We start from the raw sequence: 18290 nt of genomic DNA, 5'->3' as shown, positions 1-18290 counted from the left end.
TACTTCCCCATCCATGGAGGTGTTGTAATTGGGAAGCAATAAAATACAGCCATGGATCAGGAATGGCCAGTCCACCTTCAAGCTTATTTACGTTGGACAGTATGTAGTTTTATTCAATTATTCTGTTTACGCCATATTAATTCATTGAACATGGCTTGTACTTCACAAAATATGGCGGGAGGAAACCAGCGTTATGTAGCAAATATAACAATTGTGGCATAAGGATCATCTTGATAAGATTTCTACCTATAACTGATAGCGGGAGTTTGGACCATGCGTTAACCTTAGTTCTAAATTTATCTAACAATGGTTCTACGTTTACGGTTACATATTCTTTACGCTAGGTACTAACAGTTATTCCTATCAGGACAGATTTATTCCAATTAATTGATAAACCTGCCAAACTTCCGAAATCTGTTATGATTGACATTATTGGACTGAGGAAATTCCATTATTTGTTAAAAAAAAAAAAAAAAAAAAAAAAAGCATATCATCTGCGTAGACTCAATCGCTTGTCTACTTCTCCACATTTACACTCTCAGTAAAGTTTCATAGTAACATAGTTAGTAAGGCCGAAAAAAGACATTTGTCCATTCAGTTCAGCCTTTCTTGACTTTTAGGCGACACATCGAGGGTTCAATGGCCATGACAAAGAGAGAGAGCGACAACTGACATCTTACTAGTGCCCCTCTGTAATTTAAAAATCTTGAGTTTGCCATTCACTCGAATGTTAGCAACTGGGGAGAGGTATATCAGCCAAGTTAAAGCCGTGTAGTAAGGACCAAAGCAAACCTTTTTCAAAACTGCCCACAGGTAACTCCATTCTACACTGTCAAATGATTTGGCAGGGTCCAAGGACATTACCGCTCTTGTGCCATTTCCCTTTGAGCTCATTTGGAGGTTGAGGAATAGACATCTCAGATTTATAGCACTAGATGCATTTGCCATAAATCCAGATTTATCTTCATGTACTACTTATCTGATAACTTTAATCAGTGTATTGGCTTAAACCTTAGCTAGGAACAGGAACACATTGACTACTTGCACAGTGAACAAGTCTGTAGGAAAATGTTCACACACCACCAAGAAACTTGAAGACACAAAAGAGCATAGTAGAACCAAAAAAACTCAGTTTCAAAAAATCACAGTAATCCGCAAGTGCTAGTAAAAAGATGTAAAAAATCAGGGTATTTGGTTGATACGTTTTTTGCAAAAATTGCATACATCAGTTAGGACTGCTCTGATATGGGTATACCTTGACGTTTGGTGGAGCAGCTTAGTATACATTTTTTGCAAAAAACTTATCAACCAAATACCCTGTTTTTTACATCTTTTTACTAGCACTTGCGTATTACTGTGGTTTTGGTTCTACTATGCTCTTTGTGTCATCAAGTTTCTTGGTGGTGTGTGAACATTTTCCTACAGACTTGTTCACTGTGCAAGTAGCCCATGTGTTCCTGTTTCTATAATTGTTCTCTTGTGTCTATAAGACTAGGGAGTTACCCACCACTCCTCTTGGGCTATCTGCACAAAAGCTGTTCCACTCAGCATGTCCACATGGATTTTTCCTCTCTGAACCCTGTTCACACAGGTAATATACAGATGATCAGGTTTTTAAATACATCAGACAGGGATTGCACACATCAGTTAGAACTGCTCTGATATGGGTATACCTTGACGTTTGGTGGGTCAGCTTAGTATACATTTTTTGCAAAAAACGTATCGACCAAATGCCCTGTTTTTTACATCTTTTTACTAGCATTTGCGGATTACTGTGATTTTTTGAAACTGAGTGTTTTTGGTTCTACTATGCTCAGGAAGCGTCCGGATAAGCGATCCACTGGACAGAAACCTCTGCAAGCGCGGTATCCTTTTTCCAGCCAATATGCAAACACGTGGGGTGTCCCCTCCACGTATACCCACCAAAGACGTGAGATGCCATGCCTGGTCTGATTCTTAAGGGCAATGGGTCCTTTTAAAGGGCACCGATCTCCCCACACCATCAGTAGACGAGCACATGGAGTGTCGCCTCCATGTATCCTCTTCTACAGCCAGGCCTAATGCCTGACAACCACCCGGGGCCCTTAAAGGGCCACTGTCACCTGAATTCGGAGGGAACAATCTTCAGCCATGGAGGCGGGGTTTTTGGGTGTTTGATTCACCCTTTCCTTACCCGCTGGCTGCATGCTGGCTGCAATATTGGATTGAAGTTCATTCTCTGTCCTCCGTAGTACATGCCTGCGCAAGGTAATCTTGCCTTGCTCAGCCGTGTACTATGGAGGACAGAGAATGAACTTCAATCCAATATTGCAGCCAGCATGCAGCCAGCGGGTAAGGAAAGGGTGAATCAAAAACCCCGCCTCCATGGCTGAAGATTGTTCCCTCCAAATTCAGGTGACAGTGTCCCTTTAACTCTGTGGATGTACAGAGGCTCCCTTTTTGGCATCCGAACACCCTTTTGCATCTCCACTATTTAGCAGATGATGCAAGAAGGTGGACGATTCCTCTCCACTTCCCTGTTAAGAGGATGGTGGATCGAGGGTTCATCATTTTAACTCCGCACCATCAAAAGAGAGCGGCGATAGTAAGAGACAGTTTTTCCTGATCTTCTGCATGCAGCCGCGCATTCTGCCACTTGGCATATTAACTGGGTAGAATCTCCTGTGGTATACCTACCAGTATCCCTGCCCGATGGGTCATCAACTAAAAATACAATGGACTGTCAGATTACAAATCTGGTTCATTCCCTCTTGCGGCCCCCGGTTCAGCGCGCTACCCTTTCTTAGCTGCAGCATGTGTTGCTAGAGCAATGGTCTCCTGGTCAGAAACCTTAACTATTTTGATTTCCAACAGTAACCTTTTCCCGACGACTGTACAGCTGGTCAATCAAATTTCTTGAGCGAGGACACTAGCTGCTTCAGGCCTCTCGGATGCGTCTACTTGAGCAGCCCTGTCAGGAGCAAATGCCATTACACTCAGAAGGACATTATAGCTCAGAGAATGGAAGCATACTCTGCGTTCAAAAGGCCTCTGATATCACTCCCTTACCAGAGTGATCGGTTATTCGGTGAGAAGTTGGGAGTATTCCCCACGCATGAACAAAGGATTGCATGTTTCCTATAGACCCAACCAGCAGTGGATCAGTTGTCCAGGATGGTCTAGATCTAAGGGATCTTGGTTCCAAAAAGGGGACCGAAAAGTAAGACTTCTACCAAGCTTGACAAGGTCCCCCTTCTTCGGATGGAGTTCCTCCGCTCAGCCATTACTTCAACGGAAAAAGGTGGAGTTTCTGGCATCCGACATTCGGGATGCTTACCTTCACATTCCTATGTTTTCCCCTCTTCAAAAATTCCTTCGCTTTCCCTTTCGCGAACAGCATTTTCAAATCTCGACCTTGTCCGGCCTTGCTACAGCACCCAGAGTGTTCGCAAGGGTTATGGCGGCTGTCATATCCCTCTTGCACCCTAGAGGCGTGGTCGTCCTGCCCTATCTGGTCGACTTTATAGCTGCTCTTCCAGCCCTGAACTGCGTCTATATCTCTTGCGATACCCTCTCTCCTGGGCTGGCAGCTAAACTTAGACAAGTTTTTCCTCATTTCCAGCCCAGCAGATATCCTTTTTGAGGATGATCCTGGAATCTTCCAGAAGGTTAGTGATTCTCCCTTGAGACAAGGCCATGGCCCTTCAACAATGAGCTTGCGCACTTGTTCACTCATCCCCTCATTCCATTTGATTTGCTAGGAGGGTTCTGAGGAAAATTGGTGATGACAATGGAAGCGGTTTCCTTCACTCCTCTCCTTTTCTGCAGGTCAAACAGGCTTTCAGAGGGTAGTCTCTGAGCTCCTTCCTCATCCAGGGGAGATAATTTCTCCCGGTTTAATGGTTATTAGTCACTACCAATGCCAGTCCTCTTCTCCTGATCATTGTTCTGGGGATCCAAACGGTACGGCTAGTTCTACAGCAGGTCCACTGCCTTCTGGCGGGTCACCTCACCCGATTCAATCGGACAATCCCACGTCTGTGCCATAAGTCAATCATCTAGCAGGTACCCACGGTCATGCGTCATGGCCGAGGTACCTCACATTCTCTGTTGGACCACGATCTATCATTCGGTGATCTTGGCACTACACATCTCAGAGTAGAACTCTGGGCTGCAGACGCACTCAGGGTCCCGCCTCATGTGAGTGGGAACTTCACCCTGAAATCTTCCATCAGATCTGTATTGTCTGGAGCACTCCAGATGTAGGTCGGATGGTGTCCAGACTGAACGCCAATGTACTCTAAAGTTCATGGTTCGGCCTCCAGATCCAAAAAGCCATCGCAGTGCATGCTCTGGTTCTTCCATGGTACCAGTTTCCATAACCCCTCTTCCACAACTTCCGAGAGCTTTTCGGAAGCAGGAAGGGCCCCATGGATCCTGGGAGATCCGCACTGACCATGTCAGGTTTTCTCGTTTGCGGAACTTGTATTTTTCCATCTTACTGCAACAAAACTGAAAATATGGACTTCCTCACAAGGAGTCTTCACATGTGGTTCTTCCCTATCGCATACTGTTAGATCTTTGGGACCTTAATGGTCCTGGGAGTCTTACAGTAGACTCCTTTTGATCCAGACAGACTTTACTGTCAGGGAAGGTGACCTTTTTTTCTCTGCGATCTCCTCATCCTGACGAGTCTTCGGAGCTAGCCGCTCTGTTCTTTCAGACTTTTTTCCCTTATTACCATCAAGGCAAGGTTGCCCTCAGGCCATCCCTGTCCCTTGCTACCAAGGTGGTATTGTATTCCCACAGTTATGAGGGCATCGTTCTTCCCTCATCTCTTTCTGCACCAGTCCACAAAACGGAATGTGTTCCCCATATTCTGGACGTGGTGAGTGCTCTGAGTAGGTACATCTCGAGGACGGCATCCTTCCGAAGGTTGGACACTTTATTTGGGCTACCTCACGGTAAGAGGATGGCTTCCTGACAGTTACAGGAAGGGTTTAGCCGTTTCATCGGCCATGTTAGCCTGGTGGATTCTTTACACCATCCAGGAGTCCTTCCATGTTAGATGTCAGCCTATCTCCCTGTCTATCAAGGTTTATTGGGTTCTAGGCACCAGGCATCGGCAAAGCACGCCTGCAAGCTTGCGGGTTTGTCTGGTCTGCATGCATTCTTGAAGCACTATAATTCCCAGACTTCCATAGATGTGAGTCTGGGCAGGCGGACTCGCAGGCCGCGGTGGCGCACTTGTAAGTAGCAGTTTCACAAGGCCTGATCTGATGTTGTCCCCATCCAGGGACTACTTTGGGACGTCCCACGGTCTGTGTCCCCCAATAAGGCGAAGGAGAAATAGGGATTTTTTGTGTACTCACCGTAAAATCCTTTTCTCTGAGCCATTCATTGGGGGACACAGCTCCGACCCTATTATTAGCTTGTGCTTGTTTTATAATTTGACATGCTATACTCTCATATATAATGATACATGCTATCCGCTCATATATGATTGATCTCCTACTGCTTTTGCACCGAACTGGTTAGCTGAGAGCCAGCAGGAGGGTGTATACTGCAGGGGAGGAGCTAACTTTCTTTGTATCACTTAGTGTCAGCCTCCTAGTGGCAGCAGCATACACCCACGATCTGTGTCCCCCAACGAATGGCTCGGAGAAAAGGATTTTACAGTGAGTACACAAAAATCCCTATTTTCTCGCATAGTATAGTATAGAAAACGACTCTGGAAGATTTCGCTTCATAAAACCAGAAACCATCCAAATAAAAATATTGACACATTCCTCTGAGAATTAGGACTAATTACCCACCTGTCTGCCCTTAAAAGAAGTTCAGTTTATATGTACAATAACGCAGGTAAATATATTGTCATGACTCAACATTTCCCGCTAATAGTGGAGTAGAGGAATAGAACCGATTTGCAAAACAAGCATAGTATAGACTGTTTCATAATGTTATATGAAAAGTACTTGGACAAAGCCTCCTAGAAGTCCTCTTATCTAGCTTCATTTTGCAGAGATCTCTTATTGGCATCCTTCTTCTTTCTTTCTTCTTTCTTTTTTTTTATATAGCGCTAACATAGCTTTACAGGTTACACACATTATCGTCGCTGTCCCCGTTGGGGCTCACAATCTGAATTCCCTATCAGTATGTCTTTGGAATGTGGGAGGAAACTGGAGTACCTGGAGGAAACCCACGCAAACACGGAGAGAACATACAAACTCTTTGCAGATGTTGTCCTTAGGGGGGCTTGAACCCAGGACTCCAGTGTTGCAAGGCTGCTGTGCTATCCACTGTGCCACTGTGCTGCCCAACCATGCCCATCCAACCATGATAAAGCATCTGGAGGAGAGTCAAACATATGAACTCCACCCAGGGCAACCACTCTGAGCCAAGCAGGGTAGATCATAGAATTGGAAATTTGCTTTTCACTGAACTTCCTTTTTATATCCCAGAACTTGGTCCTCCTCTTCTAAACTTCTGTTGAAAAGTCAGGTTAAATGGATATTATTATTCCATCAATTGTAAGTGAAGAGTGTGGTCCCTATTGTCAAAATTTAGTAATTTGATGAGTACAGGCCTCGGTGCAGCCATCAGTGGCAAAGGATGTGTAGGAACTCTGTGAGCTCTTTCAATTGCAAAAAATTGAGTTGGTCTTTGCTTAAAATTTGTAGTCGGCCAGGTTTTAAAAAAATCAAATGAATTACGACCCTCTGCTTTTTCAGGAACCCCGACTAAACGTATGTTATTTCGCATAAGCCTATTCTCTAGGTCATAGATATTTTGAAGATCTCTCCTGAGATCTTTATGTATAACAGGCATTTGATCCTCAACAGAACTTTCCTCCAACTCAATGCTGTTTATTTTGTACATGTCTTGTGTGATGAGGTTAATGTTCTCTCTAAGCCCTCCCATGTTTGTTGATAGTTTGTAATGAAGCTGCTGGATTTTAAAGAGAAAACATCTTTTAGTGTAGGATCTTGCCCAGAATTATTGGCTGGATTAGCTTCTCCATAGGTGTTATGTTCTGTATTTCCTGCACTTCTCTGTTTAACGGTTACTGTGAGCGGGGCCATATTGCCTCTCCTGCACATACTCCAGTATCTCTCTCTCTTTCTTCCAGGGAGAATACCTCATCAGGTTGTAAATCATCTGAAGGGTCATTGGGGTCTAAGATCAACCTAGCAAATCTGTTTATCTGCAGCAGTCTCAGACTCTCACTCTGGCTGTTGTGGGGTAGAGGAGGCGCCATGTTGGAAGGCATCTATATTGACTCTACTCCTTCTGATGCTTGCTTCTCGTCATTCCTGAGTGGATTTCAATGCTTCCCTGTACATTCCAGGGACTTTCCTCTAGCCTCTGGTGCGAATAAATCAGCCTTTCACTAATACTTGTGGAAATGACAGGATGCAGAGCGGAGTAAAGTTCAATGCGTCCTATTCACATGGCTGTCAGACACGCCCACTCATGCCAAACATTTTCTATGGGGTTCATGCCAGGCAAATGTGATACCCAAATTCAGAACCTTTCAGGATTCCTTTTGAAGCCAAGCCTTGTCATTGTCCTGTTGGAATGTTTTATGATGCCGAAGCTTCAGATCCTTGAAATTAAGGTTGGTTTGTTTTTTGTTTGTTTTTTTATGATTTACTGATAGTTGATTCAATTTATCTTGTCCTCCACATTCTGCAGGTTTTCAATGTCAGGGAAAGCAAAGCAACCCCAGAGCATCAAGCCACTACCACGATTCTCTGAAAGTGGTGTCCTTCTTTGTGGATTCTTCATTTTTTCCTCCTCCAGACATCCTGGGGATCTATAGTCTCGGAAAGTTCCAGTTTTGTTTAATTACTCCACGGAGAAGGATCCCCAAATTGTTGTTAGTCTTATGGTTTGATCTTATTGGATCTGACTTTATCTGTGTTTTAGGGTTAGATGTGTGTGTCTTGGAGACATTTAGTATGTGCCTTACTTTGCATAATGAAACATAGCCTGCTGTCACATACAAGTGTGATTTTGCTCTGTGTAGCATTAAAACACAACTGGAACTTTTGTAGGGGCTTATAGAACAGTGGCGTGGCTGGAGGAGGAAGAATTTGGCATGTGGTGAAAAGAAAACCTTCCAGTGAAGCATGGTGGTGGCTCGATGATGCTCTGAGTGTTCCTTTGTTTCTTCGGACACTGTTAACCTGCAGAGTGTGGATACAAGTAGGCACCAGGTAATCCTAAAAGGAGACCTCATGTCTTCTGTGAGGAAACTGAAGCTATCATTGGACCTTCCAACAGGACGTGATTAGAAGCATACCTCATGGTGTTGACCAAGACTTGAATTCTGAAGTAGTGCTGGAATATTTTGGAGTGGCCATCATAGTTGCCTGACTTGAACCATATAGAAAATCTTGATTTCGCGTTTATACTGTTCCGCGTTTGGTAAAATGGATAAAGCAGTTTTATTCTTCGGGTCAGTACGTTTACAGCGATACCTCATTTATATCATTTTTTTATGTTTTGGCGCTTTTATACGGAAAAAACTATTTTATTGAAAAAAGAATTATTTTTGCATCGCTTTATTCTGAGGACTGTAACTTTTTTATTTTTTCGCTGATGATGCTGTATGGCGGCATGTTTTTTGCGGGACAAGATGACATTTTCAGCGGTACCATGGATATTTATATCTGTGTTTATGATCACGTGCTATTCCACTTTTTGTTCGGCGGCATGATAATAAAGCGTTGATTTTTGCAGTGTTCACTGAAGGGGTTAACTAGTGGGACAGTTTTATAGGTCGGGTTGTTACAGACGCAGCGATACTAAATATGTGTACATTTATTATTTTTTTATTTAGATAAAGGAATGTATTTGGGAACAATATATATATTTTTTCTTTATTTAGGAATTTTTTTTTTTTTTTACACATCTAAATAGTTTTTTTTTTTTTTTTTTAACTTTAGAACATTGCCCCGGCGGGGGGGCTATCATGTTATAAGGTCAGATCGCTGATCTGTCATTTTGCAATGCACTATGTCAGATCAGCAATCTGACGTGCACTGCTCCTGGCTTACCAGCGCCTGCTCTGAACAGGCGCTTGGTATAGCCACCTCCCTGCAGGACCCGGATGCAGCCCCGCGGCCATTTTGGATACGGGGCCTGCAGGGAGACGACGCACGGTACAAGGTGAGCACATCGCCTTGTATCGAGGGTCTCAGGGAAGCACGCAGGGAGCCCCCTCCCTCTGCGATGCTTCCCTATGCCCCCGGAACGCTGCGATCATGTTTGATCGCAGTGTGCCGAGGGTTAATGTGCCGGGGGCGGTCCGTGACCGCTCCTGGCACATAGTGCCGGATGTTAGCTGCGATAGTCAGCTGGCGATCGGTCGTGCTCCCCCCGTGAGCGCGGCCGATCGCTATGATGTACTATTCCGTCCCTGGGAATTAAGTCCCAGATCACCTTGACGGGATAGTACGTCATATGGGATTAAGGGGTTAACATCTGCGAGTCTACCCTGAACTGTGCACCTGTGACACTTGTCTGCGTATACTATACTGTATTTTGAAGACCTCTGCACTACAATTTGGCTAGCCCACTAATGATAAGATAATTGCTTTTTCTCTCCCAATCTATACAGCGGAGCCGACAAGAGTTATAGAAGTATCATCAGTATAGTGTCTGTTCTGGTCATGAGCTGAGGTAGTGGGTAGTAAGTAAGGTAATAGAAAATTTTTATTGTGTCAGCTTCAAGGGGCAGATAGCATAGGCGGTCTCCTATACCATATTAAGGAGGAAAAATGAAAAAATCAATTTATGGGTTAGGTAAAAATTATATCTAGGAATCTACTTTGCCGTCTGCCAGGAGATTGGTAGAAATGATCTGTCCATTACACTCTACAGGAGAAGCATTATGAAGACCACTTTCTGGCAGTAGGGGACACATTCCGAATCTTTGGCCATCAAGACATCATTGGTGTCTTCATTATAGTAAAAAAAAAAAGTCTTAGTCCAATTCTTTTTACGTTCCTTACAGAATAAGTGGGAACATCAAACTTCTAGTCAATGGACAAATTGCCCTTGGTGAACCTTATCTCCAGAGGTTGTACTCATACACTAGAAAATATAAACATGTTCTCCACAGTGGAGATGATGCATGAATGTTGTGTCCAACATCTCGTATTCTGCGTCTCCGCTATTCTACAGTACCATGCAGTATAGCCGACAATGTGACTTACTACCCTGCTTTTCTTCACTATATGATAGGTGCTGGGATATGGCTATCAATACAGATACACAATCTGATGTGACAGATGTTTATAGAGCAGCACAGATTCTGTAAAAAATATATATTGTATTTTTTATATTTGTAACTGTAATATAGAAACTGTTTTCTTGTTTCAGACCCTGATGAGATGGAAATCGGCAAAGCTGAGCTGGATGAAGGTTTGTCATCATCATTTTCCATCAGCTTCCATCTTTAGCATCTGTCATTCACGGATCCCTTGCATGTTGGATTCATTCCCGCTTTGCCCTCCAGCAGTATTCCCCACCCAGGGACTCAGGAGTAAGAAGTAGCTCTCCCGTTGTTGGCATCTCCTGATACTTTTGTGCAGCCCTGCAAGGTTCCAGATTAGTGAATATGCCCACTAGGAGACAGTAGTTCGTCGTTGACTTCACGAGGTGCCATCTTACCACTCATTATAACAGGGAGACTTTATGGTCACATGAAGGAGCTTCAATGCTTTAAAAATAGAGAAAAACAAACGTTTGTTTTTTTTTTTTTTTGTTTTTTTCCCCAACCACACCTATGGTAGCCATTCAGCCTCACGTACGGTAACATGAGTCATATATAACTATTGGATTTCTAATGTTTTTTCACAGAAGCCAACATTGAAGAAGCAATCAGAAGAAGTTTGGTGGAAATTTGAAAAGTGGGGAAATCAACATTTTATACATACATTCCTCTTCCTCCTGTTATTCATATCAATGGTTTACTTGTCACTTGCATTTCTGAATATACATTCCTTCAGAAACCACACAAGGCTTACCTATGCTCTGTTTTGGGTTCTTTTGTTGTAAGATAAAGATCACAGTTCTGGAAAATTAAATATGTATACACCAAGATCATCTGTCTTGGAATTCTTGTTTTCTCGTTTTTTTTGTTGATTTTCTTATACTTTTATTTTAACTTTATGCAGCTTGCTGTATGATAGTTTTGTTTTATAAATGTTATCTAATGTGAAAATGTATATATATTAAACATTTGAGTGGTCTTAGTAACACTGCGTTATTAAATAAATTTATTAAGCAACTTTGTGTTAAAAAAAAAACTAAAATAAAATAAAATGATTTCTCAAACGTTGAGTATATAGAAAGGATATAAGCAATGGTTATAGAGATGCTAAAATGCTACCTTTTCATAGTTTTTTAGGAGCAGCTTGAATGAGGAAAGAAAATGTAAAAATGGCACGCAGCATTTCCCTGATGTGGAAATGGTCTCTGTAGTTGGCAAACCATTACACCACCCTCACCCCCTACTTCTGTTGAGTCCAATCAAGGAACACTGCCGCTGTCACTCCAGAGCTAAAGGGAAGGGTCATGAAGTGGCTGCTGGATGAACATCAGCATTACAGACCGCCTGTCATTTGATGTCCGCTGTAGGGAAACTGTGTCGCCATCACATAGGAAAAGTCAATGAGTTCTCTAGAGTTAGACATGCTCTTTATAACCACTTTCCACTCCAAACAATGTAAATTTTAGTGTTTTCAAGGTAAATGTAGTTGGATTTTCTAATCTGGACAACCCTTGCATCAGCCCTTCAAATTCTTGTGGAGAAGAGCGGCAGGTGGACTTGGTACATTGTTTTGGGATCAGCGTTGACAATCTGCATTGCTGTAAAACTAGTACTGGAAGCGGTCATACTATCTCTAAGGCAACAAGCTTTATGGGAGCATGGTTATTGCTGAATGGACGATAGGTGTTGTTCTTTTGTGCAGGACATTGTATTATGTACAGTTGGATGCTGTGGCATTTGTGGATGCAACAAAACTTCCTCCACCGCCACTCCACGATGAGGCTGGTTTCATAGTTGCGTTCAGGAGGGCAGTGGATGGCTGCGTACTTCCTCTCTTCCTTCCTGAAGCTCTACCTAAGCTCCGCCTACTTCAGCATGCGTCCTGCGTTTTCCTGCGTAAATTTTGCGTTTCCGCGTGGTCGCCGCACACATCAAATCTCTGCATGCGGACGCATCCGCATACAATGTGTGTCCCTGCGTACCGAATGTTAAAGATAGGTTCGCAGGGAAATACAGAACGCATGCAGAAGTATGCGGAGCTTCAGGGTGGAAGAATGCAGCCATCTGCATCCCACCTGAATGCAGGTATGAAACCAGCCAAGTGAGAAATGTGTCTTTAATAGTGATGGGCGAGCACTAACCTGCTCAGATGCTAGTTACTTGTAATAAGATTTATTGTGATGCCCATGTCGAGTAATGAGCATAATGGAAGTCAGAGGGGAAACTCTTAAGCATTTTTCCAACAGACCCTCCCAGGATGTCTGTGGGGCAGGAAAATAGCTAAAATTAATGGAAGCCTCAATGAAAAGGAATAAGAACAGCAGGAGGAAGATAATGCTTGGACTCATCTGATTCCCTGGTCGCTCCTGGGAACAATGCTGTCAGTATTATGCCACTTTTACGGACTGACAATAAAACACACCAAACAGAAGATACAATTGACTTTACAGTAAAAAAAAGGTTAAGCAACATTCTTTTCAAATATAGTGACTTATATAAGGTATATTAGAAAAGAGACATAAACTGCCTCCTCTACCCCTTAGGTTATGTTACCACACAGCATTTTGTTTACTGCATTTTGCATTCTCATTGCTTTCAATAGTGAAAAAATGGTGCAAAAATGCTGCAGGTCAGTTCCTTCAGCATTTTTTCATCATCAAGACATAACACCATATGCCTTAATAAAACTTATTGAAACTAATAAAAAAATGCAGCAGTTTTCCATTTCAGTAAGGAAACTGAAAAGAACAAGGAATTGTGTATGAGATTTCTGAAAATTTCTCCCAATTGTAAGATGTGGGACTCTGACTGGTGAAGCCTATGCAGTAATTGCGATGTCTATCAAAAATTGAAAGGAGGGATTGCAATACACCCTGGAATACACGTAGAGAATGGCCTCAAGCATTTTACCCCCATTTGGAACCAGTGGGCCTCCTAGACTGGTAAAGCATATGCACTATGTGCAAAGGGCTTCCAAAATTAGGAGGCACTGTAATACACCCTGGAACATGAGTAGAGTAGGGCTTCAGAAACATGTTTAGAAGGAGTGGGACTTCTGTCGAAAACAATCAGTGGGTATCTGCAGGTAGAACATCTTGCCCTCATTGGAGCCCAGGTTGCCCCCTGACTCAACTTAAGGAGGAAGAAAGTAGTGACTGCTGCTCGCGAGCTTCAAATTTGTCTCATCTCTGTGAATAAGACAAAGAAAACCGTTATGAAAGGCCCAAATGCATCTCTTGTGTCTGATGCCTGAAGCTCCTTGTTCTGCCTATTTTACCGAGTGGCCTTGAATCCGGCACTTGTTTTTGGGCACAGATGGCCGAAGGTTTACTTTGCTCCTTTTGTAACAGGATGTGACATAAACAATGATAATCCCCAGCACTATGCAGAATTTGTGCATGAGGACTAACCTACACTGTCCATACGGGGCCCTGTGGAACCGACCAGAAGAGTTTCAGGAGGGACAGGTTTTGATGAAGCACCTGGTCAGCTGACCTTGGTGATGCAGTTTCCTGGTAGAAACTCATAAAAGTTCAGTGTTCCAAACAGGAGGAGATTTGGTACCAAGAGAAAGGACGGTCAGGACATGTTAAAGAAGAAGCAGTCGCTGGAGTACCTGGACACAACAGTAAGCGAGAACTAGCAGGTTGGGGTGCCCCTGGAAGCAGCACCCAGATGGCGCAAGATTAGTTCTATAAACCAGATGCTGCCGGTCTTGGCCTGCCGAATTAAGACCCGGAACGCAGCCCTCAGTCTGGCGGGTATGAGAGACACCCACTGTTGTTCAGTCACCGAAGATCCTTGGGAAAATTCCGCTTGGACGACAGATTGGTGCAGCCGCACAGTGGCACAAGAGGTAAAGGGGCCCATTTCTACCTCTAAAGTAAAGCTTATGCTTTATGCAATGGCTTCCAAAAACTAGGAGGCACTGCAATACACCCTGGAACAGACATAGATAGGGTCCTCATAACACTTTTTTTTAGTGCGTGGAAAGAGAGGGACTCCTAGACTTGCAAAGCTGATGTACTATGTGCTTGGGATGCCAAAAATTAGAAGGAATGTAAGGGAAAATCCCCGCACACTGGTTTCAAAATGCAGTTGAAGATTTATTTGTAGATAAATAGAAATAGACACTTAAGGTGCATGGACTAATGCCACTGAAAATATAAAATTTTTCAATTTCAAATGGGGAAAGCAAGGTATAGCACAATGTAGTGTTTAGGCAAGGAGGGTTTGATAACAATTTTATTAACAAAGGGGTGTACTGCACAAGTGAAGGGTAAGAAGGGGGAGGGTTCTTTTTGGAAAGGTAAAGTAGAGCATGTGAGGCTGCGGCAGCGGAGATTGACAGAGTGGATGGACAGAGTTGAACATGGAGTATAATGTTAGGGCAAAGGGAGGGTTTCTATCTGGCTGGAAAAATGACTGAAGAAAAGGAATGTGTCATGCCGTTGCTGCCGCCGCCTCTCCCCACTGCAGCTCGCCGGGTGCGCGCGTCGCATTCAGCTCTGCGCGTGCGCACATCTGATTCCTCTGTTGGCGCTCTTTCCTGTCCTCTCCGTCATCCTGGAGGACTGTAACCCGGAAGTAGCTCACATGCTGCTATGTAAACTGCTTCCTGCTGCTTCTCTGTGCCTGATGTTCATTTGTGTTTACAAGTGCTTCTGGCCACCTGTGGTCTCTGTGCATTCCTAGCTCTCTGACTTTGGGTCTCCTCCGCCCTCTGCAGTGCCTGCCTGTTCCTGTGTTCCTGCCTTGTTCCTTCAGTTCCTTTTCCTCTGCGGTACCTGCCCGGCTCCTATATCTTTTCCTTGCTCCCGTCAGCCTCGGTGTCTCCATATTGTCCTGCCAGCCTCCGTGCCTCCGTAGCGTTCCCATCTTCTCCCTTGTCTCAGTAGTTCCTTTCTGTTCCCTCTTTCCCTTTGTGCCTGCTGTGTACCCATCTGATCTCAGTCGACCCTCCAGCTTCCGTGGCGATAGTCCCTCACGGGCCTGCCCATAACTCTCCCTGTATAGGGGGCGGTCCACCTGGTCAGCTCGTCCGAGAGGGGTTCGTCATCACGGTCCAGTGGGTCCACTCTCCGTTTTTCACTGTTTGAATCTACATGCTCTAATAGGACTGCACTCGGGTGACATCCGAGTGCAGCCAGATTCTTACAGCGTCACAGTAACATCAGGCCATGGACCCCGCTGGAGTCTCCGCCACTCAAAAGGAGTTACTCTTTTTGCGTGAAAACCAGACTAGGATCATGTCATTTTTAAAGAATATGGAGTCTCGCCTAGCGGCTTTACAGCCTTCTGATCCTGGTATTGCTCCGCAGTTGGTTGCCCTTCAGCAGGAGCTAGGTCAACAACGGGACACTCGGTCCCATATTTTGAATTTTATGGCCTCCATTAATGATCGGCTTCTCTCCCTCCAGAATGTGGCCTCTGTTTCCACTCCTGTCTCTGCGCCACAACCCTCGCCCCGACTTGCTAGACCTCCTCGGTATGGTGGGGATTCTAAAGCGTGCCGCGGCTTTCTTAATCAATGCCAGTTGCATTTTGAATTGTCTCCGCTACTTTATCCTACCGACCGAGCTAAGGTTGCTTTTATAGTATCCCATTTGGAGGGTGAGGCTTTGGCGTGGGTTAATCCCCTCTGGGAGCGTGATGATCCTTTGGTCTCCCAACTCAATCCGTTCCTGGATACCTTCCGTAAGGTTTTTGATGAACCTGGTCGTCTGGTCTCTACCACTGAGTCCCTCTTTAACCTTTACCAGGGTACTCTCTCAGTAGCCCAGTACGCCATCCGTTTCCGGACTCTGTCCTCAGACCTTGGGTGGAATAATGAGGCTTTGGTTGGAGCGTTTTGGCGTGGTTTGTCTTCACGGATTAAGGATGAGTTGGCGGGACATGACACTCCCACCTCTTTGGATGATCTTATCTCCTTGGCCATACGCATTGATCTGCGCTTTCAGGAGCGCACTCGTGAGCTTGCCAGAGAGAGGAGACCTCTTCGCCAGACCACTGTTGCTCGAGGGACTTCTTTTTCTCAAGCAGCCCCGGTGGCTTCTTCATCTTCTCCTGAACCCATGCAGGTCGATCGCCTTAAGTCTTCTGAGCAATGCCGCAAGGAGAGACTCGCACAAGGTCTTTGTTTTTACTGCGGCAGTGCCTCTCATCTCTTACGCGCTTGTCCTCAGAAGCCGGGAAACGCATCCGCCTAGGACAGGTAAGAGAGGCCTTGCTAGGTGGTTATGATTCCTCTCCGCCTCAGGTTTTGTCTGTTATTCTACATTTAGGTTCCCGTCACTTTTCTCTGGAGGCTTATGTTGATTCAGGAGCGGCTGGGAACTTTGTTCAGCTCGAGGTTGTAAACAGGCTTGGGATACCTGTTAGACCCTTGGAGACTCCTAGACAAATAGCTTCCGTCGATGGTCAGCCTTTGCGGGAGACCGTCAACTTGGTTACGGAGGAAGTCGAACTTCAGATTGGAGCTCTTCATCGTGAGAAACTGGCCTTTTATGTTTTACCTTCTTTGTCTCATTCTTTCCTTTTGGGTCTTCCTTGGTTGAGAGATCACGAAGCCACGCTGGACTGGCGTACTGGAGATGTTCTACGGTGGGGACAGTCTTGTCTGAACAGGTGCCTGCTTCCCGTCAAGCCTGCGTCCTCCTCTCGGTCTGCTTCGGAATCCGTGGGAATTCCTCCAGCCTATTGCGCGTTCTCGGACGTCTTTAACAAGAAGGAAGCGGAGATTTTGCCGCCGCACCGCTCTTATGACTGCCCGATAGACCTTGTTCCTCGTTCTACTCCACCTAGGGGTCGTATTTACCCATTGTCTCCTACCGAGACTCAAGCCATGTCTGAATATATTCAAGAGAATCTGGCCAGAGGCTTCATTCGAAAGTCTTCCTCACCTGCAGGAGCTGGGTTCTTCTTCGTTAAAAAGGACGGTTCTCTTCGCCCATGTATAGACTACCGGGGTCTTAACACCATCACGATCAAAAACAAGTACCCACTTCCTCTCATACCAGAACTCTTTGATCGTCTACGTGGAGCACGAATCTTTACCAAATTGGATCTCAGAGGATCTTATAATTTGATCCGTATCCGTTCTGGTGACGAGTGGAAGACTGCGTTTAATACCAGAGATGGTCATTATGAATATCTGGTTATGCCATTCGGTTTATGCAATGCACCCGCAGTCTTCCAGGAGTTCGTAAATGATGTTTTTCGGGATCTACTTTACACCTGTGTTGTAGTGTACTTGGACGATATCCTTGTGTTCTCTCCAGATCTGTCTACTCACAGAAGAGATGTACGGCAAGTACTTCAGCGTTTGAGAGAGAATCGGCTGTACGCAAAACTGGAAAAATGTGTCTTCGAACAGTCATCTCTACCCTTCTTGGGTTTCATCATTTCCGACGCTGGTTTGTGTATGGATCCGGGAAAAGTTTCTGCCGTGCTCAACTGGCCGCGTCCTCTTGGAGTGAAAGCAATTCAGCGATTTCTTGGATTTGCTAACTACTATCGGCAGTTTATACCTCACACTTCCTCTCTTTCAGCTCCAATCTCCTCCATGATTCGGAAGGGTGCCAATCCTCATCTGTGGTCGTCTGAGGCCGAAGAGGCTTTCCGGTCCATCAAGCAAGCCTTTGCCTCAGCTCCTATTCTTCATCGTCCAGTGGACAATAAACCCTTCATCCTTGAAGTAGATGCTTCTGCAATTGGAGCTGGAGCTGTGCTCTCGCTGAAATCCTCTTCTGGTCGTCTTGTGCCCTGTGGTTTTTTCTCAAAGATCTTCTCAGAAAAAAATTATTCCATCGGTGATAAAGAACTTTTGGCAATCAAGTTGGCATTAGAGGAGTGGCGGTACCTCTTAGAAGTGGCTTTACATCGTTTTATAATCTACAGCGATCACAAAAATCTGGCGTATATTCGTTCTGCGCAAAGACTTAATCCTCGGCAGGCCAGGTGGGCCTTGTTTTTCGCCAGGTTTGACTTCGAACTTCGTTTCTTGCCAGGAAATAAAAACTCCAAAGCC

General features: G+C 44.7%; 2 protein-coding genes across 8 annotated transcripts in view; one reads left to right on the top strand and one right to left on the bottom strand.

The window, feature by feature from the left end:
* The window catches only part of ZNF451 (zinc finger protein 451), a 120549-nt gene extending 109457 nt beyond the window's left edge, over positions 1–11092 (top strand). For all 7 annotated transcript variants that reach the window (XM_069726734.1, XM_069726736.1, XM_069726735.1 and 4 more), the window contains 2 exons: positions 10369–10410; positions 10849–11092. In XM_069726734.1, the coding sequence (XP_069582835.1) occupies positions 10369–10410; positions 10849–10895 (89 nt within the window). In that variant the 3' untranslated portion in view covers positions 10896–11092. The remainder of the gene's footprint in view (positions 1–10368; positions 10411–10848) is intronic.
* Positions 11093–13443: 2351 nt separating this feature from the next.
* Positions 13444–18290, bottom strand: part of LOC138637764 (uncharacterized) — a 35672-nt gene continuing 30825 nt past the window's right edge. The window contains exon 5 of the mRNA XM_069726681.1: positions 13444–13449. Within this exon, the coding sequence (XP_069582782.1) occupies positions 13444–13449 (6 nt within the window). The remainder of the gene's footprint in view (positions 13450–18290) is intronic.

Source organism: Ranitomeya imitator, chromosome 5 (genome assembly GCF_032444005.1).
Source record: "Ranitomeya imitator isolate aRanImi1 chromosome 5, aRanImi1.pri, whole genome shotgun sequence".
NCBI classification, from domain to species: Eukaryota; Metazoa; Chordata; class Amphibia; order Anura; family Dendrobatidae; genus Ranitomeya; species Ranitomeya imitator.
Note: the sequence above shows the minus strand (reverse complement) of the source record. Positions and strands in the feature narration are given on the sequence as shown.